The 25,503-nt window shown below is 39.7% G+C and overlaps 1 protein-coding gene across 1 annotated transcript in view; it reads right to left on the reverse strand.

Moving 5' to 3' along the window:
- Positions 1 to 2,408: 2,408 nt before the first annotated feature.
- The window catches only part of hmga2 (high mobility group AT-hook 2), a 103,481-nt gene continuing 80,386 nt past the window's right edge, over positions 2,409 to 25,503 (reverse strand). The window contains exons 4-5 of the mRNA XM_044344087.1: positions 16,412 to 16,444; positions 2,409 to 4,615 (exon numbers count right to left, since the gene is read on the reverse strand). Coding sequence (XP_044200022.1) covers positions 4,565 to 4,615; positions 16,412 to 16,444 — 84 coding nt within the window. The 3' untranslated portion in view covers positions 2,409 to 4,564. The remainder of the gene's footprint in view (positions 4,616 to 16,411; positions 16,445 to 25,503) is intronic.

The following is a 25,503-nucleotide window of genomic DNA, read 5'->3' on the forward strand; positions in this document are numbered from 1 at the left end:
AGGGGGTCTTTTTAACAACCTGTGTCTTTTCATAGTTTTCACCTTTACAACAGAGTCTGGGGTCATGAGACAAGTGATCAAGTTGTAAACAACTCCTCAGTTTAACCATTGGATGTAGAAAACACAAACAAATTTTATATCTACGGGGTGAACTAATGTCCATTCTTCAATATCACTATAATAGCACAATGTGGAATTCTTATTAAATGTTGTTCAGATAATGTGGTTAACCTGAAATCCACAACAAGTTTTGTTTGATGTTCAAACTTCATATCTGTGCATCTATTATATTTGTTTTGGACAGAAAGCATGCAATGTAGAATATGCAGCTATCCATTCAAATAATAGCCCTTATTTTCTAGTAACAATGTGCTAACCACAGCTAATCACACTTTATCTGACAATCCATAATATCATGTGAGATTACTAAACAGAAGTAACAAAGTCATATTGTATTTAGGCCTTGAACATTATGTGGAGGGCTAAAGTAAGTTGTTGGTTGAGGATATAACACACATATAATTAACAATGTGTGAGAACATCAGATGCACATGTCTAAATGCTCTGCCATCATTGTTACAATTTGAAAATTGTTTCATTTACTCCTCATTCCCACAGAGAAAAAAAATATTTGGAATGCTACAAATTCAGCTTTAATCAGAGTAAAACAGCTTGTTTGGCTGGTCATAATCCACAGGAAAGATGGCCACAACTGAAAATAATAAGGCCACTGTAGTAAAAAAGCTGAATTTTCCTTTAATATTGATTTACATGGCTCTGTCATATCTGACTTCTGCTTCTTTATGGATTGCTTAGGCTTTACCTGACTGAAACAAATCAAACAAAACAGACAAAATGCCATTCCCCCATGACAAAACAACAACTGGCATGACCTCGCTTTAATGTACAGTATTAAGTTACACATTATCAAATATCTGAATGCACACTGCCTTCCTGTGCATTGGTTTGTGTGTACTGAGCAACAGTGTGCACTTCATGAGCTGGTTGTGCTGAGTCAGAGGTAGTTTGAAATCATGAGAAGATATTGCATATCAGTGACCAGAAAGTGCTGGCATACCATCAGTTTTCCTTAAATGCAAGGTTCCCTGGAGTTACAGTGCGAGATGAGTCGTACAATGTCACACTGCTACTAAATACAGGTATCAAGTGTATTTTGAGGTAATGTGTGTGGTTTGTTCTTGTGGTTTTTGTTCTTGAGGTTTTTTGCAAGGCAGACCAAGTCTGTGGATTTCTTTGCATTGTGACATCAATAATGGACTCAAGGTTTTAAAGTTTTGTCGCGCAGACAACAAAATGAATGAAGCTATGTACACAAGCTTGTTAATGAGAATCTGAGAAGATGGTATACAGTAGTCTAATGCAATGTTTAACAGGTTGGTTGTGGAGTAATGATATGATGTATAGAGGTTGTGTCATTTTCTAGACCAATAAAAGGGGTATGTTATTCCACCAATAACAGGGAGACAAAGCAGAGCACATGTGGCATCCTGATGTTATAGCATGACTGAAACCCTCCATCCATAAGACCTTAGGTGTATCAATATTAAAGCTTTAAATACATACATAAGGCACTGCTGGACAAGACTATTTACTAATTTTAGTTTATGCTCTGAAGATTAACAAAATAAAAGAATTGTAAACATAACATCTTCTAAAAGTTTGCTTAACTTGGACAAACATATTTGGGTCTAATTTTCAAAGCAATGCTTGTCTTTCAAATGATATTCTTCTCTGATGAAGGATGTGCAGAAGATTGAAATTATATCAATATTTTAGGGATATCCACTTAACAGTTCTGAATCAGGACCTCCAGTATTTGGAGAAAGGTGAGACAAGGTCAACAGGTTACTGTTATTTCAATGTGTCAGATCACATTTCATCAACATTTCATCACTTCTGCTACTATGAACATTTATTTTACTGTGCATACTGAGCATCTTTGGCATAAAAATATCTTTTGAGATCTCATCTTATTTTCAAGTTGTAGTTACACGTTGTGAAAATTAATTAGGCTGCCACTTAAAACTGTTTCTGTCTTCATGGCTTACACATTTCAGCTGAATTTTTTGAGTTGGAATTATTTTCTCCAAAAGTTGAATGCTAAACCTAAATTTGAATGGATTCAAATTTGAAATATTTCAATACTGAAACCAGATCTGAAACTGGATAAAATGCTATCAAACCCCAAACTAATAGCGAAGTCTCAAAAAAATTAGCAATTTCTACATTCATTAAAGCTGGAGTGCGGGACTTTTGTCTCCCCCTTCTGGCAGTGAGAGTAAAGGGGGGTGCTTGGCTGTGATTGACTGAGTACACAGATGTTACTAGGATGAGGGGAGGACATTTCTCTTTGGTTGACAACGTTAAAATTAAAGTTAGACTTTTCTGTTGGCTTGCCAACTCATTTTAAAAAAGATGAGAGAAAAAGAGAGAGCTGAGAGCACCAGTGAGTGAGAAAGAGAGCGGCTGTGGTTGAGCAAGGTAGAGTGAATGAAGAGATGGAGTGGTGGTAATGAGACAGCTGGTGAATCAGATCAATAAAACGTTATTTTCTGACAGCAGTTACGTTTTAGAGCACAAATCGCCCACACCTCCACAACATCTGATTGGATATGAATACAGTCTGACACAGGCATGCAGCATGCTGTCATGCACACCCCCAATGACAGGCACACAGAGGGGACTGGTAAAAATGGATATGATTTGATGGTCACCGGCCCAAAAATGTATTTTTTGATGGTTCACCATCAGAATTTGATACATTTGGTCCGATAACATTTGGAAAGCCTAGAAGAGCCGCATGATTAACGGCCAAATAGCTAGCGCGGGAATGTCACCCCCCACATGAGATTTAAAAACTGTGTATACTGTGAAAAACAGAGAGAGTGTTGGTGTTGATAGGCTTAATCAGCACTGTGTAAACTTGTTTAGCAAGAGATTGAATGTAATGCACATTCATTTGCATGTAAAAGTTCCACACTGCAGGTTTAATGCAAAAGAGATGCATAAATGAAGCACAATGCATTCCAGTCCTTGCTCCTGCATCCTTTGCACACTATATGTGTGATGTTAAAAAAAAGATGCATTGGTATTTCTTTAAAAAAGATAACTTTCCCACAAAAAATAAATGTAAACATAGAGCTCTGTTAAACTTTTTTCATTTAAACTGAACAATCCTCTTAATCCTCGAAAGATTACCCTATGATTTGACATTGTGGTAGGGATTTTGGTATTGTGCTAATCAAATTTTTCAGCCAGCATTAGCTCTTACATTAATCATATCTTCATCCCTGCACATCAGTAGAATTTACCCGACCGGTTTAGAATATTTTAACCTTTATAATTAACATTAATCTATTAAGAGAATTATGTAAAATGTGCCCCTTAAGCAACTAATCCTCAACTAATGTTTAATTAAGGGCATAGCTGGATACTGGTCATGGTTACATGACATACATTTGCACCAGAAATTTAAAACTTGCACTTATTTCACATAATGTCATGAGACTAAACCACATTGCATTGGGTGATTATTATCAGAGAGAGAAGATACAGGAAGATGGCCTTTGTGAAAGTATAAAAGGTGATGTATTGGGAGTCTGATGTCTGACGCTAAAGCTAATTCTGAGCCAATGTTAACAACTGTTAACAACTAAGCAATCTTTTTTTCCTAAATGGCTTTAAGCCAACATGATGGATAAACCACTGCTCTAAAGAAAGATATGTATGTCTCCCTGTCTTTGGTGGTCTCACACCAGCTTGGGTGAGGGGTGGGAGGGTAGATTTGTTTTACAGCCAGCACTGATATATTGGAACAGCAGACATGTGTTCTGCATTTCTGTATGACAAAACAGACTTTTTCAGGAGGATCAGTCAACAATGGCAGTGTGTGTGACAGAGTGAGTGTGTATCTGTTTGTATTTGCGAGAGAGAGATAGAGTAACTTCACCTCAGTGTAGTCCTCAGAATGATGCACCCCCTGCTAATGCTCTCTCTCATTTGAAGATGATGCACTCTAGATCCTGAGCCATAAATCCCTACATTTGGGGTGTGGCCACACTTAGATAATCTGTCTGTCTGTCTGTCTGTCTCTGTTTGTGTTTAGCTGATTCTCATTGAGGAGTGTCAGTTTGTTGCACAGGGCTGACATGTCTGTCTTGGCCAGATTTCTGTCTGTTGAGGACAGGCAAAATGTCTGGAGCTGAACTTTCAACTGAACTCTTTTTTCATCTGCTCCAGTAGGAAATCACAGCAGCACACATTTCTTTCCCATGTTGCTGCATTCTGAATGGTCTATGCAAAAATGGATCAAAGGAAATCAAGCATACAGACAAATACTCAATATTTCTAACTGTTCAGTGACAGATATGTGTGGCCGCACCCAAAGACAAACTGAAAGCAAAAACTGAGCATGGAAATTCTCTTGCTGAAATAAAACCAAGTAAAACGATGTGGAAAAAGTCAAAAATAAGTGGTCAAGGCAGTCTTTTCCCTTTGAAAGACCTGACAGCTGAATGAGGTAGAGGTTTCACGGTGCAGAAGCTTAATCCTCCTCTGGGGACTCTCCAGCATCTTCTTCTTCCTCTTCTTCTTCCTGTAAAGAAAAACAAGATGGTCTATGTCATTTAAACTCGTTCAGCTCTGTTAAAGAATCCCTATTTCATACCACAGTGACTCACAGTCTCAGTGATAGAGAGCAGAGCTGTTCAAAGGATTAATGAGGCAGCTGTCTGAGCAGATAAATTCAACATGGTCCCAGAGAGAATGGTTAATTGCTGACAGGAAATGGTTATGTGCATGATGGGACAGGGCCATGTCTAATGCAGAAGCATCCTATTACCTTAGTCCTGATTCACAAGGTCAGTCAAGCCCACATTTCAGTAATGTAATCCTGAAAAGGTTCTTATTAGGATGCATAGATTTCTATTCCCTTTATTTACAGGTTTATGGCACAATCACATGCTTCATGTATGCTTCATTTTCTGAAATGAAAAGATTTGTTTTTGACAAAAAGGTTAAGTCTAAACAGAAACAGTTTGTTTGTTTTTAAAGGAGATTGCACATGCAATGGTAGGAGGTCCAGTTTGTTTGGAGTGTGAAAAAATGAGAAAGCTGTTGACAAAAATCTTTACGATTGCACAAGCTTCTAGGACAGTCCCTAACTTCAGCTCATCAGTTTCCAGGCCACTGTCAAGATGTGCAAAGTGCCATGAGGCTATTAGAACACCTGTGGAACATCAGTCAAGCTTTGTACTGCATCAAATAGTGAAAAGTGATGAAAAGTCATTGGTTGGTGATGATTGGTCATATGGTTGGTGTATATTTTTCTTATTGTCAAATCTCATGTGCATAGCCAAACCGACAATTAACTCATCCTACTAACAAGTATTGTGTGTGTATTCAAAGCCTGACATATCTTATTCCTCTGTGCTATAGACTTCTGTTGATGTCCAAAAACTAGCAAAAACATGTCCATGACCCACACCGTTGCACTGGGTGACATATTCCTTCATTACAAAGAGGGCACTGTAGTTTGCTTAGAAACAGCTCCAAAAACTAATGACACTGATCCCATTTTCAGTCTCCTAAGAATATTTCTGAGGCCACTACACTGAGGAATGAATCTTGCCAGATGTCTGAATATTGACCAGCAATCACCCACACCACCGTGTTATTGGCCTATAGCCTATTTGTTTAAATGCTCTCATCTGCATCATATTAAGTCCTGTGAATCTAACTACTATGAAGATGCAAGATATGAAGTAGCCTTTTTATTATATTTATTCATTTTTTAAAGGCATGCTTTTTTATTATGATTTGACTATCTATCCTTGAATGACAGCAGAGATTCTCTATAACTGAAGTAAATTCCACTAATTCTACCTACTTCTTCTGAGTGGTGACTCTGAGAAGAAGGGGTGTAATGTTTGTGGTAAATTGTGTCAATTGGGTGACAGGTTGGGGGAGGGAAGGAGGGCGAATATCAATGCAAAAACTGAACTGAATACTAACGTATTTGTGTTCTTTTACACTCCAAGTAGCTTGGCCGTAGACTATGCAGCTGATGAAGCTGATGTCTGATGTCTACATGTCCCAAGTCTCAACGACACATTGTATCGACTGGACCTGACCAGTGTCTCAACCATCTCCTCCTCTACTGTCCAGTATGATTGACTTTCCGGCTGACAGCAATTTCAGCAGCTGACAGGAGAGACAGTGCATTTGGATTTTTTACCTGAACTAATACCAGGACGCAAACTTTTTATTTCTCTGATGTCTTAACATCACTAATGATGAACAACAGCATTAAAACACTAGTCTTGCAGGTAAAAAATGCAACTCATAGCTGTTCTATCAGTTTAGTGTAGGTGCACTTGATTTGACTGTAACTGAGGTAACCGGGTGGAGATGACCCTCCTGAATTTGCACCCAAACTGCTGTCAAAACTTTCATGTACAATTTCCACAGCAGCCTCCATAATCATCAACCAGGAAAGAGGCAGAAAAAAAGGTGCATGGAGGCATGAGCACGGCTGCCAAGTCTCACACACTGACTGAGACTCATGCAATTGACATTTTTCACACGATCTCACGCCACACGTCCATTTTCTCACGCAGTGAAAAACAAATTCATAACTGATAACATCACAGCACAAAAAGAGGACAGTTATTCAGACCAACAGGGGGAAAGCAAGAAATATACTCAAATCTATTATATGTATTCCCATGCATACTGCTTAGAGTAATCTCAGTCAGCGTCTCTCCCTTTCCCCTCGTGCCGGTCGCACTCAGGCAGGAGAGTAAGTTACTATGGTTACAGGGGTGCTCTGTGTCTCTGTCACTCTGAAACTTTCTCACGATTCCCAATAATGGGTTTTTAGGTAAGTTGTGAAGCAATTTCATTCATCCAAATTTGTTGCAATTGTTAGACTTTGAAGATGGCCTTGTGAGTATTGACAATAGCAACCCTCAGGTTTAACATTGTTTAACCAGGTATAATTATCCAAAATCATATTGTGACACATTGTAAGGCCATTTAATTTATATAAATTGTTTGTCCTTGAAGACTGACCTTGAAGATTACCTAGTAGCCTGAAACCTACTACCATTTTAGGCTGCATAATTTTTTATAAATATAATTTTAAATTTTTATGAAATAGTCATTCTTCTTCTGATTCCTGTCCTGATCCACCCAATTGTAGGATATGTCTTTCCAAGTTTGCTCCCCCATTTTAAAACATAACCAAATGCCCATCTTATTCTATGTTTTGAAGGAAAATATTTGTAATATCTGGAGTGTATCAAAAATGCTACCCAGTTAAACACAAATTAGCAAAAAAAACCAGAGAGAGGTCGAGTGGGTCAACTGATCATATACTAGCTTTTGACCTACTCTTGATTGATGATCACTGTGAAAAACTGGCAAAGGGAAAGAAAAAACATGGTCCTCCTCCCTCCTCAGATGAAATGGATTTCATTTTCCACATGGCTTCATTTTATACAGGGAGGCTAACTGACACAATTTATAACCTTCTTCCTTTCCCAGGCTGTGGCGGTGCACCCATTCAGCAGTCGAAGCCTGTCTACATTCTGCAGCTCCAGCTCCATTCATTAGTGCTCACAGACTTCAGCCTTGAAGGGCCAGCTAAATGTTACCATGTGTGACAAGAGCAAATGAGAACAGGAGAGAAAAAAGGTGGGGGGGGGCAATATGATTAAAGCTTCTTTTGTGTTCCCACAATAACAAAAAGGATAACAAAAGAAGCTTTATCATATTGCCCCCCACCCCCACCACCAAGCTCACACCATCATTTGAAAAGGAAGAAGCCTATTCAATCTAGTGAAGGTATTTACTACAAAACTGATCCGTCATGGCGTCATCAGGCTCCTTTAGACTTTTAATCCATCTTTTAAACTGTTCTTCACACCTATACAGAAAAAAACCCATACAGTAAAATCACTTTCTGATCTGACACCCCTATCAGCAGGAATGCATTGTTTGTCCGTTCCTTCCAAAACAATTACCGATCATTGTTACAAAAAGATTCATATCAGTGTTTTCTGATCTATTGTTAAGATCTCTATTGTTAAGGTTTGGTTATGTTTACGGTCATGTTATGCTCAATAATAATTCTTTGTACAATGTGTCTTAAGATAAATGTGTTTATAGCTATTCCAAACAGCCATAATGGAAGGTGACAAGAGTGAAAGCCTACCATCATAGAGAGAGGCCAGATGTGATGATCCCATTCATCACATTTTTACTTTGGCATTTGATGTAAATAGTCTCCTCAATCATTCTCTGGCTGTCCACTGATTCCTGGTTGATGACTTTGACCCCTTCCTGATGACTCCACTGATATTACTGTCACATGTGTCATACACCTTTCAAATCTTCTTCTCAGCAGTTGTCCCGTCTGTAGGATGTACGCACAGAGATCTTAAGGTGTTGAATGGTTAAAGTTAGGGTTGGTGGTATGGGCTGTGTTGGGCCTCATACTCCAGTGCATGAGACCAAGGCAGGCCTGCATGTAAGTCACAAAGCCTGACAACAGGAAAGGGCACCAGGAAGGACAGACAAAGAGAGTCCATTTCGGACTCCATATCCCAACATGCACTGTTCAGTTCGCACCTAGGTGCTAAACCGGAAACGAACGGTCTCAACAACAGTCTCTCAGTGGCAGAGATGCTCCAGCACAGAGGAAGTCATGGTAACACAGTAGTGACATAATTGCCCCTTTAAAAAATGAACGCACACAGAAAAACACACCTTTCCAAGTTGAACTGAGCTGGGGGTAAGTTCTGTCCCTCCACGAGCCAGCTTCACTAAAGGAGGTAACCCCATGCACGTGTTTTTCCCTCATTGACTGGAAGACTCTCCCCGGATGAGACAAGACTTTGCCCGTGTTCACCCAAACTCCACCGCTGGATACAAGAGAGACTGCTGCTGCAACCAGCACTCTCACCGCCTGAAGAAGGAAGAAACAGATTTTCTTCATGAAGACATGGAAAACTTCTCAGCCCCACTCTTCTTCAACTGGGTCGACTCTGCTGTTTTCTCTGCCATGCTGCCGAGGATCAGCTGCCGTGAGACCCACCGACAATACAAGGACAGCCCCGTCAGTATCTGAGCTGAGGAACCAAGCCGGACCAAAAGACGGACTTAACACACACACCCTGCTCGCTTTCTGAAGCGAGCCTCAGTGCTGTTGTTCTTTTCAGCTTTTAAGCTTTGTTTGTTGTGTGAATTGATGGACCGCCGAGTCCCTTTGTTCTGCTATACTCTGAGGAGTATTTAAAGTTTGCTGCCTGTTTAGTTGTGTTCACCACACTACACTGTTCTGTGTTTGTCCCGTTCGGGACTACTGCTGTGTTTGTGCCACCGTGAGTGAAAAAGTAAGTTGCTTTGTCGATCAGAAACCAAACAATGTGCATTACAGACTGCCATCCGTACGCGCACTCTCTGTGGACAAAGGAACCACTTCTCTCTTGGTTTCCCTCCTCTTTCTTCCCTCTCTTGTGACTAACCCACACACACATGCGCGCACACACGCACATATACATACACATCGCTTTTAATCATCTGATGGTCAGATAACGTCGGACAAAGCACTGCTCTATGCTCTAAGTTGAATGAAGCACTTGTTAACTTTGTTAATTCTGCTAAGTTTAATAAACACTGTTATATCTTTAAAGAGGAGTCTTTTGTCATTATTGTGTTTTTATATATTGTGAATAGTGGCTGATTGAGGGAGTCAGAGCTCGAATTCATACCTTCTGTGTTCACCTGTGAATGTTGATATCCCTCAGATATTAACATTCTAGGTGAAGGTGAACTCCCTTATCAGACTACCTTGTTTGGTTATTGGTCCCCATTTCCAAGTGGTGCCCTGTAATTATTAATTCATATTAATAATTCTATTAATTTTTATACTTAATAATTATGGATTATTGCTAATAACCAGACACACTACTACCAGCACCAACAGCTGACTCTGTGACTTTTCTGTTCAGATGTTCTGACAATATAGCGATGTAAGAGAGACCCACTGGGGTACTTCTGGTGGTCTCTGTTGATTTGACTGTTAATGATTGACTGAGTCTGTCCTAGTCTAAGTCAGGAAATTATTCTATTCCGCTATTCCTTGTGACTGTTGGCCAGATCCCACCTTCCCTTGGAAATGGTTCAAAGTCATTAACTAGGGGTCATAAAAAGATCAAGGAGGCCAAACACAATCTTTGAACAGAAACAGGGCCAGTCTTGGTTAGCAGGAAGAATTCTTGACCCTTGACACAATCTTAACTGTATACTTAGCCATTCATCTGAAAACAGAAAGACACTGAAACAGTAAATAACTGTTGTAATAGACAGAGTGATCATTGAGCTTCTTGAAAACCAAGGCCATAGCTGTGTCAAGATGACATACAATATTTATTTATTTCAAATTTAATAAGAGGATAAATCCCTTGAGATGCGCCATCTCATTTTCAAGGGGGTCCTCAGGCACAAAACATGAAAGTTAAACATTTAAACAAAAAACAAAATATAAATACATAATAGTAATAATAATAGATTCAACAATCCAACAACACAATCAACAGGGTAACATCAACAAGGACATATACATAAGGGCACTCCCACCATCCTAAACCACACCCACTACATCTGTTACAAGTGTCATCTGTACAAAAAATAAGCAAGAAATAAAATAAATAAACAGACCAAATAACATTATGTTGAAGTCAACTTATAAACTAAAAAAGAAGGCATACAATCAAAAACAAGAACTATATGCATTTCTATATGCATTTTTGCACTCATTACTGATGGTTTTTCTTTAACTCCTTACCCAGAATTACGACAAATTCTCTATTATTCATGTCGTCCATTCAAATACCTGAAAACCCAAGTGTTCACGTATTTGAGCCAAAGTGTCCATCATTCTGGATGCCATTAGAGAAAGTGGTATAAGAAATGGAGTAGAGAATAGTGAGGGTGAAGAAAAACGGTGTGAATTGTGCTGCTCTGCCCTTCTTTTCCATCATTCAATCTCATAACCCAGTCTGTGAAAGAAAATGTTTAGCCTGCAACACAGTTTGTCTGCGTTGCTATGTGTACAATATTGCTACGAAGAAAAACTGATGATTAGACTGACAACATTAGGTTCAAATTGGGCTTCTCAACTGATTATTCCAACCAACACTGTTGGTTAGCCTTAGTTTAGCTGAGTGTTAATGAGGAGAGATATTCAGACTATTAAATTTAAAAAGTGTTTTGTCTTTTTTTTTTTACAAGAAATAATTTGGCTTGGAGATCTGGTAGCTGGCAGTAGCTGAAACTTTATTGGGATCTTGTGCTATATGCATGTGTTGTAGCTTCTGGTTGGGTCATGCATCAACTGGAATCCCACTGGAATGACAGGGTTTGACGTTTTGCACAAGCTGGTAGTGGTGTGGCTGAGATAAAGCAGGCTATCAAAGTGGGAGAGCTAAATGACATTTTTATGGCTTGCATCTCCCAGGGTCTCACAGCACCTCCCAACCACCTCAGCCCTGTTCCCACACAGCCACAAATCAGAGCCCAGTTATGCATTCACACCGAAAAGTGGCCCGCACCAGCGAACAGAGGGAGGCTGGTGGATTCCTGGAGTGTGAGGGAATGCTGGGGGTGGGGGTCCTGTGTCATGTTTCACTCACTTATTACCATTCTGTTTTCATTCTCCCTCTGATGTAGAGGCTCTTGCCAGCACAACACACAGAACACCTAATTGTCTGCTACATGTGAAAAGACATGGAAGAACTTTTTTTTGTTTTCCTTTATTTTTTACTTTGGAAATAACTCACCTCTCTCACCTCTTTATTAGTAAAAAAAAAAAAAAAAACACTCCTGTATTTACGGACAAAGTCTTGTCCGTAAATACAGGACAAAGTCTTTACTCATGTCATAAGTAAAAACACCAGGCGCCAGATGCAAAAAACTCATGACTAAAACTGTGTGTACGCACAAAGCCAGAAATATGCATAAACATTCTTTTCGCCAGATTTATAAAGCCTTGCGTACGCATGGTTCTGTTTTATGAATCTTAGTCATTGGGGAACTGAGCTCACGTGCACAAGCCTCATTTCCACTCCCATAATTAACCATAAACGGATGAAGACACACCCTGAATCAGCCGTTTTCATATCAATTTGCCACCTACCCCACCAATCTCTACAGCTGTCATTGAAACAAATGACAGCTGTAGAGAGAGAAGAAGTGCAATTTCACAGATTGTGTCACACCAGTGAGGTTCTCCAACAGCCAGTATAGCGGTCATTACGCGTGGTTGTGCAGCTCTTTACACGTCCATATCATTAATTCATCACATGGACCTGTAAACCATTGTCAGCAGTGATAGCTCAGAAATGTAATCAATGATTAGTTTGTATACCAACTTTACAAGGTGTGCCACAACTAAGGATAAAATAAAAAGAATGATAAGAGCAAAATAAAATGTCGACTCCTATGTAAATTAAAAGAATGATAAAATTAAACACAAAAGTAATTAATAACTGTTAATCAGTGTTCATAAATGTGCCTTTGATTGGCATTTTACAAATACCTGTGGAAACGCCAAAAAAAAAAAAAATCATAAAATCAGTGCAGGTGGTTAACAACATTTTACGAAAAGATTCTGTCTCTCACCTCATATTTCATCTCCACCTCATCACATTACCCTCAGATTGCATAGGAAAAACGTGTACACCTGGTCTAAAGAATGCGTGAGGTGCGCACATTCCCACCACTCACCCTGTGTTTATAAATACCAGTCTATGTGTGGGAAATGGCATATGCATGGTTTTTGTGTGTACATATCGTTTATGCATCTGGCCCAAGCACTTGTTTGAGCTTTAGCTACAGGCAGACTTCCTGTTGCAGAAGCTATACAGATGTTCCAAGCCTCTGAGATGTTTGACGAAAACCATCATTCCATCACATAAACTGATGACAAAACCAATATGTGAACACACCAGTATGAGACCAAAAGTATGAGACCTGAAAATAAAAAAGAAGTGCAAGAACCTATGTTTACCTGATACTGACCTCTAGTGAATTATAACTTGTCTGTCAGGAGCAAAGTCAGATGTAGCAACCTCTCAAGGAGGAGGTTGGGGTGGATGGATGGGTCAAAAAGCAACTTTGCAACTTTGACACAGGAGACCACTGTTTTTTGTTTGTTTTGTTTCCTACTGTTAGTTGTTCTTTAACATTCTAACTTCAACCAAGTAATTTAATCCCAACAATGATCTTTCCCTACAAGTCGTTTTTGTGTCTAAACTTAAGTAACCTTAACCATAGCTTTGCCCATATGTTTTTTTTGTATCGATCATTTATAATGGTTCTTAAAAGGCACTGACAAAGTGTCATTCTCCCGATAGCAGTGTCAGATCAGAAAATGCTTGTATGTGTTGTTTTGAAGGGCAGTAGCAAACAATGCATTTTGCTGTTCAGTTTGGAGGACTTGTTTCATAATACAGATAACATGATCAGACTGAACAAAATCATGTTCTTCCTTCAGCACAATTTGTAGAACAGACCTTAACCCAAAACACCTTTCCTTATAACATCTTCCTTATGAGGGAAATAAAATGTTTGTTTTACAACATAGGTATCTTTTCATAGTTTCAGCTATCATTTGTAGTAGTTTGAGGCATTTGTGCTTTTGGGTGTGGCTGTGGCTCAGGAGGTAGTGCTGGTTGTCCACTAATCGCAGGGTTGACAGTTGGATCCCTGGGTCCACATGTTGAAGCAAGGGCAAAGGCAAGACTCTCAAACCCAAGTACTCCAGATGGTGAGGCCAGCACCTTGCATGGTAGCTCACTACCATAGTGTGTGCATAGTTGAATTTAAGGCAAAATGTAAAGTGCTTTGGATAAAAGCACAATAAAAATGCAGTTTATTGACTTATTTACCATTTTATCGCCAATTTGTTTGGTGAAATCTGAGGGTGCACCACTGATAGCCATTAATCTCCAAAAGGGAAAACATCACAAGTGGCCAGACATCCAGATGAGTTTTATACTAAATAAATCCCCTATTCAACCCAATATCTCTTACTGCATTAGCAATTTAATATCGCAGTGAATGTACAAATTTGGAGTGTTTGTAAAAACTGTTCCTGTCATGGGACCATGGCAGCCTGTTGTAGCAGCTCTGTGTGCCTGTGTGTACCTTTTCGTTTCTTTCTGTGTCTAAATATGTTGTTGATGCCTGGGAACATCAAACAACACTACGATGCTTACACAGTGGCTTGGATATGCACTACTACTCTCCATCAACTTGGAACAACTTTTAGATACAGTAGGAATTGAATTGAAGAAACTAAAGAGTTGGTTTTATTCAAGTAAACTAACAATAAATTTACACAAAACAAAATTTATAATATTTGGGAATCGTTCAACTACCTCATGCAAGAAAGTTATGATTAATGATGTACACATCGAAAGAGTGTCTGAAATCAAATTTCTTGGAGTAATAATAGACAATAGATTATGTTGGAAGCCACACATGAATTATATTAAAGCAGAAATATCAAAGTCAACTGCAATATTATATCAAGTCAAAGATCTCTTAAATCAACCATAACTATACACTTTGTACTGTTCCTTCATACTCCCATAAATTATCTATTGAGTGGAAGTGTGGGGGAACACATACAAGACAAACATAGATCCAATCTTCATCCCCCCAAAAAGCGCCATAAGAATCGTAAATAAAACCACTTACAGAGAACCAACAAACCCACTCTTCATCAAACTAAATGCACTATAATTCAAGGATCCGGTTGACTTCAAAACTATTCAAATCATGTACAGAGTAAAAAATCAGCAGTTACCAAACAGTATCCAAAGGTTGTTTCAAATGAGGGAAAGTAAATATGATTTCAGAGGAATATGTATGTTCAAAAACAATTAGTGAGGACGAATGCAAAACTTCATTGTATCGCAACAAAGGAAGTTAATCTATGGAACAACTGTAGTGAAGAAATGAAGACATGTAGAACATTAAGTAAGTTTAAACAAATCTTTAAAAATGACATTGAACAGATACAGAATGAATGAACAAAGAGGTGGACTGAAATAATATGATTTGGTACAGGGTGTCTTTTTGATTTGTGTTGTTTTTGTTTGTTGTTATTGTTTCTATGCAAATGTTGTATGATGCAAACAGCTCCACAACCCTGCCTCCTCTTGGCAGATCAGACCACAGTCTGATTCTGCTTACACCAGCATACAAGCCCATTGTTCAGCAGCAACCAGTTACTGTGAGGACAGTGAGAAAATGGTCTCATGATGCCATGGAGACACTGTGGGGTGCCCTAGAAGTCACTGACTGGGATGCTCTATATAGATCACATGGTGAGGACATTGATGGTATAACTGACTGTGTTTTTGGTTATATCAGTTTTTGCATTGATGATATCATCCCCACAAAAGTAGTTCGCTGCTTCCCCAATAGTAAGCCCTGGGTGACAAATGACCTGAAGGTCCTGCTTAATGAAAAGAAGAGGGCCTTTGGGACAACAGAGAAACAGGGTGAGGGATGTTTGGAGTGGAATGAGAGAGATCACCGGCTTCCAGAAAAAGGGTGGTGTAGCTGAGGGGAATCTAGAGCAGGCAAACAAACCCATCCAATATTTTAACAGGTTTAACAGCTTAACCTCCCACATAATGAAGGTCATGGTCAGACTGGTCCTAACACACCGCAGACCACTTGTGAGCCCTTCATTAGACCCCATGGAGTTTGCGTATCAGCCGCAGATGGGTGTTGATGACGCAATTATATTCCTGCTGCAGAGGGCCACCTAAACAGACCCAACAGCTTGGTGAGGATCACATTCTTTGACTTCTCAAGTGACTTTAATACAATCGAGCCCAGGCTGCCGAAGGAAAAACTGGAGGTTATGCAGGTGGACGCCCTCATGATCTTATGGATCGAGGACTATCTGAAAGGCAGACTGCAGTCTGTGAGGCTATAGAGGTGTGTGTCTGCATGCCTGGTGTGCAATATTGGGGCTCACCAGGGAGTGTGCTGTCTCCCCTCCCGCAGCTGAACATGGCCAAGACCAAGGAGACTGTGGTGGACTTTAGAAGGAAGGTCCTTTCTAAACCCACTCCTTTTTGTAATGCTCATTGAACACCGCTTGCTCATACCTTTAATCTGTCAACTCCAATCCATTAAATTTAATTCTTCTTGGATTTAGTTTTCTCTTTTCATAACTTTATTACATCTATCTATCTATCTATCTACAGAATAAGGTATAGTGTGATGAGGATGTTATCCTGCAAGTGTTTGAGTGTTTGTTGCATTTGTGTGTGTGTGTACATGCATGATCCTTTGGGTTTCTTACCTGAGCAGGCTTTTTCTGGATGACTTGCTGTGGCTGCAAGAGCAGAGGGGAGAGTTTAGTGTACTCCTCCACAGTTCATATCATTAACAAGAAGAAGTTCCAGTATCTTAGCTGCTGTTTACCAAAATGTCACATGATGGCTAGACAGAACTCAGTATGATTCACAAGGATTTTACGCCTATTGGTTCTCTCATTACTCACCATGTGCTTACAAGCAATAATCTTTAGAAAGATACACATGGACAACAAGCCAAAAAAAGATAATGAAACATAAACATATCACTATTACGTACAAGCAAATGAGTGAAAAAATAGATACATGAATATAGAAACAACAAGCGGACAACATACAATGTCTATATACAGGTGAAACTGTTTCTGTTAACTGTAAACAGGATACAAATAGTACATAGGTGAAGAGTGCAAGGTGTACTGGGATAAATATTGTATGGGTAAAAAAGTGAAGTTATTTTATATACAAACTAATGTAACACATTGGCTACACTTTGATTTGTGCATATGCTTTCAGTACCCCTGTGTCATACTGTCATACATGTCTGCTGTATGAAAGTGGTATCAGTGTCAGTGTAAAGTGAGAAAGATTGTCAGATTTTCTGTTTCAGGAAGTCATCGAAATTGTCACAAGTAGCACACCAGTTCTATCATTGGAAAGGGGACTTCTGTTTCTGTTAGACAATCCAAGCATATAGGCTGTGAAGTCTCCAATCCATCCAACCTGCATGGGTATGGAGTGTGGGAGGAAACGAGAGCACAGAAATAAACCCCTGCAGATACAGGGAGAGCATTCAAAATCAACACAGAAAGGAGCCAGCCGGTCATTGGATTTGAAATTACAGTGAGGTGACAGTTCTAACCACTGCACCACTGTGTCATGGGTGCCCTAAGAATTTGAGTATTGTCCTAAATATTTTCTATGGCTACGCCAATGAGATGAGATTTGTGCTTGTAGTTTTCTTATACCACTGTACGTGGACTTTGCTGAGATACAATGCTGTGTAAAACTGATAGAATTACAATTTTAATCAGGAAATAGATTATCAAAAAATAAATACACAACCAAACCTGACCATGCATGAAGTGCCAACCTTTGGTATTTGTCATTTTTCAATATTAATTACATGTGCTATGGACACAGTTCAATTCGTACTGAAGGATACCTAGGATCCCATACTAGGGCTGTGCGAAATGATGATATATATCATGTGACGAGAGAAAAATGTCTATAATTTCATACAATGCTCTATCGTTTACATCGTTGTGATGCAAATCACACTCTTTACAGCAATATTTTTCGTCATTTGGAACTGTCCATCTTTTGTGCAGATTACATTGATAAATTACCCTTCTTGGCTTTTTACTCGCAAAGTAACATAGCGAGTTTAGTTGCTGTCAACTCTCCACCACTGTCTGTCTCCTGTGCTGCGCTGCACACACGCGGAGGGCTCAGCCCCACAGCGGTGAGAGAGAGCAGAGAAGCAGCGAGATGGCAACTATAAATGACAGCAAAACGCAGTAGAGACTGCCTTCATTTGAGTTAAATACCAAATTTATGTGCGCTCTTTTGATTTCAGCTCGGTGTGTCTCTGCTACAGCCACAGGATTGAGTGGAGGTGTGGGCGTGTTTGTGCTTTAGAACGTAACCACTGTGAAACAATCAGAAAATAATGTTTTAATGATCTGATCCACCGGCTTTCTCTCGACCAGTGCTCCCTCTCTTCATTCACTCTCTAGCTCACTTGACCACAGCTGCTCTTTCTCTCTCTTTTTCTCTCGTCTTTTTAAAGTGAGTCGGGAAGCCGACAGAAGAGTCTAACTTAACTTTTAATACTATCAAAAGAGGAGAAATATCCTCCCCTTGTCCTTGTAACATCTTAGTCCTCCCTCATGGCAGAGTTTACAGCTCTGATCAGTCTGATCTCCATCACGCCTCTGAATCCAGAATATCTCCATGCTATGTAAAAGCACACATGGAGGCAGCTTTATGCTGGCGGGGGAAGACTGAGGAGACGGACCAATTATTTATTCATTGAATTAAAATGTGCTTTATCAGAATAGGTATTGTTATCAGGATATGAAATGACCTATATCGGGATATGAGATTTTGGTCATATCGCCCAGCCCTATCCCATACCCATGCTGATTTGATCCTGCCCTCAGCCTGGTCAGTAAAAGAGTCATGAAACTGTTTAATGATAGAAGGCAAACAGCGAAACAGAAGCAGCAGCACACCACATGGGAATTTTGGCTACAAGACAGTCATGGTGAATAATGTATATAAAGGATGCAGCTGCCCCTAAAACTTCAAAATCATGGCACATTGTGGCCCTGTTTACACTGTGATGTGCTGTTGTGTGTAGCTTTGTATTCTGTGTAATGTGTCCTTTGTGTTTTTTGCTTTGTACTGTTTGTTATTGTGCTGTTATATGTTTTGATTGTAAGGGACTGCAGATGAAAATTAGCTATAAACTAACTCTGGTGCAGTACATCAAATGTTAACATTTACGTTTAACACTGTACGCGGTTCCAATAAATACAACACAACAACCTGACATTAACATTCGTCTTCGGTGATCCGATCACAAGTGGACAGCTCTAGTACAGGTGTGAACACACCCAAGACACATTGAGGACGCATTGAGAACCAATCACTCAGACCACATTCGGAGGTGGTCTGGGCTACATTGAAGGACTGCCTTCTCAACTGACATCCTCTATTTTCCAGCAGACTAGGCACAGGAATTGAACTGCTGCCTCGTGGTCCAAAGCTGTGTTCAACTTGTTTGATAACAGGATAAAGAAATGCATTATTTTGTTTTTCTGTTTTTAATGTGAATTTTTAAAAAACGTTCCCATTTTTTTTGGTTTGCCCCGTTCCCCTAACCTGTTTTCCTCATCAAATTGACAATTGGAATAAAAATTAACCAAAACCAGAAAATAATTTTTCGCTTGTCTGTCTAAAAAAATATTTCAGTAGCTGAACGTTGCTGGATTGTTTCCTCTGTCCTGTTAAGTTGATAACTACAGTTTTTAGTTTTGCTGCACTGCTCGACATAATGGAGCTCAAGATTTATCAGGAGGATGGCTGCCTTACTCCAAACAGTATGAACCTGGACTGTGTGTGTAACAGCTGACCTTTTGGATGTGTAGAAGAACACAGAACATTAATTAACATTAGATCCTGACTGATCTTGTCAGCGTGTCGGGAGATTTAAATAATCAATGAAGTTGGAGGTGATGTCAAAGTAGCGCACACGCAGTTGTACAAGTGCGAAAGATGGCTGCCCACTAGATGCTCATTTGGAACTACTTTTCTGCATCCCAATACTGGACTCACGCAAACTGGAAGAACTTGAGGACTTTATCAATGAACGCTACCACCAACAAAACATGCCGCAAGGATCCGTTTCCAAGACACCCAAAAGAGCACACAACGATCGATCCAGTTCTGAATCACCACCACCCAAATGCTGTACCAAAAACAAAGAAATTCTACTCTCCATACAAACCCAACTCACTGGATTTGACGCCAGGCTTTCATTACTAGAAGTGTTGATCAGTCCTAGTTGTTGATAAACTTTACATTAACGAACAGTCATACCGCAACAAGGACATAACCCCCTGGCTTTTCTAATTCCATCCCTGGTAATATGCAATATATCCCTCACCCTATCCCTCTCTCTCTGTCTCATAACTACTAGTAATTTAGTATACAGCCCTAGGCCACTATGTTGTCACTGTTGTTGCTTTTGTTGTTTTTATTGATACTGTCATCATTAGTGTTGCTATTGTTAGTCATCATGTCTATTCTGCCCCCTCGCCCCCTACCCATCTATCTCCCTCATCCTGCATTTCCCCTCATACTGACTACTGCTCTCATCATACAGATAATCCATGATCCCCTGCTCACATAATAATCACACCTCACTCACACACTCTCACTCACACATGCTTTCCTCTACACAACATTCCATTCAATTACCTAAAACAGAAATCTATTCTACAAAAGTATGTCCAGTTGATCTCTACTAACATGGAACATCCGTGGTGTTGGATCTCAGGCAAAGAGGGCCAAAGCGTTTGACCATTTAAATCATTTACAGGTTGACATTTGCCTCCTCCAAGAAACTCATCTCTCAGGATCCGACTGCAGCAGAATCAAATCAACTCAGTACAATCAAGTATTCTCAGTAAATTCTAACACAAAGCAACAAGGAGTCTGCATTTTGATCCATAAAAAAATCTCATTTGTTCATAACACCACCATAGCCGACCCTGAGGGGTGCTATATTATCATTAATATCTCAATTGAAAATAACCCAATTACAATAGGAAATCTGTATGGTCCAAACTCAGATGAACCAACTTTTTTTCAGTCTTTCCTCTCCACCATCACAAATCTGATCGATTGCCCAGTAATAATAGCTTCAACACAATAATAGCTAGGAGATTTCAACACAGTTTTAGACCCATCAATAGACTGTTTTGATAACTCAAGAAACAAAGTAATCTGGTAATCCACTTTAACTATAAAACAGTTCATGAGTGATTATGGTCTTGCTGACAGCTGGCACTTACAGCACCCAAGTAGCAGAGAATACTCCTTTTTTTCACCACTTCATCGCTCTTACTCCCGCCTCAATTTCTTTCTCACAAGCAACTCCTTGATTTCTAATATCACCCAGTCAACAATCCACCCGATTATCATTAGTGATCATGCCCCTGTTACAATTAAATGGACTAGAAGTTGCTCACATAAAACAATCCCCAGATGGCGCTTCAATACCTCTCTCCTACAGGACCCACAATTTGACTCCGTTATCAAAAAAGAGTGGGCACTCTTTCTAGAAATGAATGAATCCCCCGAGTCATCGTCTTCTCTTCTGTGGGAAACAGGAAAAACAGTACTCAGAGGAATTATCATTTCATTTTCAGTCCACAAAATAAGAAAGAAAAAGAAAAAGAAATTCAATTGGAACAAAAAATTAAACACCTTGAAAATATTAACATGGCCAACCCAACAGATGAAACTCAGAATAAATTAAATAAATATAAAGCAGAACTCAATGATATAACCAACAGACACACCCAATTTTTAATACACAGACTAAGACAGGAACATTTTCAACATGGCAATAAATATGGTAAATATTTGGCAAATCAAATCAGAAGAAACAAGGCAAAATCAACAATTGCAGGGTTACAGGACTCAGCAGGGAAGCTCAATCACTCACTCACTCACTCACCTACTGCAATAAATCAAATGTTCTTTCATTTCTACAACTGGCCTTATTCATCAGAAAAAGAACCTAACAATGAAGAGATAAACTCTTTTCTCAACAACATCAACCTACCAAAAATTGACAATAAACAAAAAAATAAATTAGAAATGCCAATACCTCATGTGAATTTCACACTGCTCTTAAATCAATGCCAAACAACAAAGCACCTGGCCCAGATGACTTACCTGCTGAGTTCTATAAACACTTCTGGTCAATTATAGCTCCACTCTTCATTCGAAGATAAATTAATCAAAACAGGTTTCCGGACTTCCGGCAACCTCCAACACAGCAACAACCCAATAAGGACCCAAATTTATCATCAAGTTACCGACCAATCTCATTAATCAATGTATGTACAAAAATCATCGCCAAAGCTTTAGCATTCAGACTAGAAAAGGTTATACCATCCATAATCCATCCAGATCAAACCGGCTTTGTTAAAGGTAGATTGGTATCTACTCACAAGACTCCGTCTCCCTCTGGTCATCATTTTCCAAATTTCTACAGTTGTAACTTCACTGGCCCTCTTTGTCTGAGACCCAACCCATGAAGGTTTCCCCCCACACACCTTATCATTCATGCTTCACTGTTGCCCACGTAACACATCACCATTCATGCCAAACCTCTGCCTAAAACTGTAACATACACTCTATATAAGGTTCATGGTGGGGCTCAATCCCCTCCTCCACCCCCGTTCTCTCTCCCCTTGTCCTGACCCTCTCTACAACAGTCGATCCTCTCACTATCAACACTCTGCAGCTTTCCTCTGCCCTGCTCTACCCTTCAGAGGTCCCTGGGGGGGTGGCTCGGCAGGTGGGGGGAGGGTGTTCAACCTGGGTGCCGTCATGGGCCCTCATGTCCTCCCCCATCCCCTTTCCAGCCCTCCTCCGCCCCTTTGACTGCCTGGGTCCGCGCTGCACGCCACACCTCACTTTTTAATGCTCCACACGCTAGATGCCCAACATTCCAACTTCCATCCAAAAAAACAACAACTAAATCAATTAGAATAGGGTCAAGTGGGGTGCACTGTGGAGGGCCTGATCAAGGCCTGAAGAGGCCCTGCGTGGTCGCACCTCACTTGTTTTATTGCATCACACATTAGAAGAGGTACATAATCAATCCTTACGCAGGACGAGTGGGGTGCACGAGGGGAGTCCTGAATAAGGTCTCCCATCTGCACTGAACCTCTTTTAACGCACTTAGACAATAGAAGGCACATATATCAAAGGGCTAGCAGGGTGTGTGCGGATCTGACAACCCAGGCCGGGTTGGCAGTGGGGGGACTTGTGGGTCCAGGTTCACACGCCCTGGCGCCCCCTCCTCCTCTCCTCAGGTTGCCTCTTCTCTGTCCATCTACATGTTCCATGTTTCTTTAACAGGAAACCATGTCTTTGTCAAAAATGTTCCTGTCTTTGTAAAGTCTGTGTATTTTCTATAACATCTATGTATGTCTAATAGTCAATAGTCTCTGTATATGTAACATGCTATGTGTATTACACTGTTTTTGTTTTTTTGTGAGAAATGTGGGTGTTGTAAATACATGTATATGTCACCTATTGCAAATAAATAAATAAATAAATAATCAATGAAGTTAGGCTGCTGTACCTCATGCATAAATGCGCACAGCGTCTCTCAATGGGTGCTGGAAGTTGCCAGGAGATCACTGCATATAACTCTATATTCTATATCTATTTATAATGTTTTCATGGTGTGTCCTATCTTTTTCACATGACTGCATGTAAGTACATATATTTGTAAACAGAAATGATGTATGTGTTTATTTGCATATAGAGTAGGGAAGTTAGATCCGATCACAAGTGGTCACTCAAGATGCATGTGGAGACACATGTTAACAGGTGTGAACAGATATACTTAGAACTGTCGGATCACCTGAGACGCATGTTAATGCCAGGTGTAAACAGGGCCTGTTGAAGTGGACAAGTTTTTGCTTGTATCTCTTGATATAAACATAGTACAGAACATTGCTATGGCATGCACTCCTGACTTGATCTAAGCAAGTAGGCAGAGTAATATACGAGACATACCCACTGCTACACCTCTTCTCCCACTTTGGTGTAGTGGTGAGACATCAAATTACAAATGGAAAGGTGAAAAATAATCCTCAACCCAACAACATGAAATAAGAATCTACAGCCATGACAAGAATACATTTGTGTGTTTGTGAGTGTGTTAACTAAAAATTCTCAAATGTAAAGTATGTGTGGGGTGATTTATTATTTTTGATATAAAAGTATGTCAATATGATGATAAATGTATTTACATTATAGACTTTGTAGGTCACCTAACAATGCAGAACAACACTGATACAACCTGGGTTTGCATTTGACTTTGAGGTCTTTTTTTATGTCTGTTTTCAACTGCACACACACTGTGGGGTGAAGAGGGTCCTGAATGAGCTTACAACTGCACAGGAAGTCGCACTGGACCATAGCTGAACAGCTGAGCACTCTAATAGGTCTGAGAATGTAAAAAGAAAATGTAGAGTCCTTGGTGCTTGTAAGCCTGGCCAGCTGCTGGCCCAAAGAAGAGAGCACCATGCCCCTAACCCCCCACACCAACTCACGATCAGTTCAAACAGCTGGTGTTTTCTGTGCCAGCTCTGGCTGGAATGCCACCAGGCTCAAACATACTAATGGAGTCCATGTCAACACCGGATGGGTCCTGCATGAGGAATGCAAGCAGCAGTGAAGGAAACATTGTAAACTCGTGCAGGCAGAGAGAAGGATACAGACCCTCAACACTGCCTGCTCCCTTCTTCTGCTTCTGAAAAACACCACAAGCACTCTCCTCTCTTTTGCAATAGGGGGATTGCATAGGTGGAACCGCTCCCTAACAACAGCTCACACATCAGTCCTGCTCTCTGTTCTACTCTGAGGTTCTGCTCATCTCACTGTTCAAATATTCTGTTGTGTTTACTACTTAATTAGATATAGTGTTTTATATTACTTTACCTATATAAAAACAATATGTCTGTTTTTTATATTCTCCGTGAAAACGTTAGATATTTTTAAACGATGAAATGTAAAGAAACCTCCATGTTTCTAAACTGAGTTTTTTGAATGCTATTGATTAAAAATAAAAGCTTAATTAAAATCAGTTATTTAATAATAATGATGATGAATGATGATGAATAATAATAATTTTGTAGTAATTTGAGGTCTTCCCTCTAATTTGAAATAAACATAACTAAAAACCTCATTTTATCATTTATCATTAATATCATGCTCACCAAAGAATCACTAGTTTGTAAAATTGAATAATCCCTGTCTGAAGCATTATGTGATATACTAAAACAAAAATGTCTATTGAGATAGCTGCAGACTGCAGCCTAGAGAATGCAGGCTACAAAATAAATAAGCAAGATACTTCCAAGCAAGTACTTTCAATAACTGTTCAGTAACTGTCTGAAAGTAATAAAATCTACAACTGAATCAGAATAGCAGATCAGCTACCACACACTAAACTAAACTCCTATAATAGCCTACTGAGTCTCATGTTTTACCTGTAAGACTCACATTTGAATGACGTTCATTATCTGTGATCACAAACATCACTTTTCCACACAGTCAAAGAATCATGTAAAATGTGTGTGTCCTGGTATTAGTTCAGGGGTATTAGTTCCCCCCCGCGCTGTCAGCCCAGGAGTCATCCACACTGGACAGTAATGGAGGTTGTACCAGTGTCTGGTTCAAAAGTAGTTAAGCCAACTTCGCTAACATTAAGCACCAGTGCAGAAGGCATTGATGCAGCAAATAGAAACTGATTGTACTG

Source organism: Thunnus albacares, chromosome 23 (genome assembly GCF_914725855.1).
Source record: "Thunnus albacares chromosome 23, fThuAlb1.1, whole genome shotgun sequence".
NCBI classification, from domain to species: Eukaryota; Metazoa; Chordata; class Actinopteri; order Scombriformes; family Scombridae; genus Thunnus; species Thunnus albacares.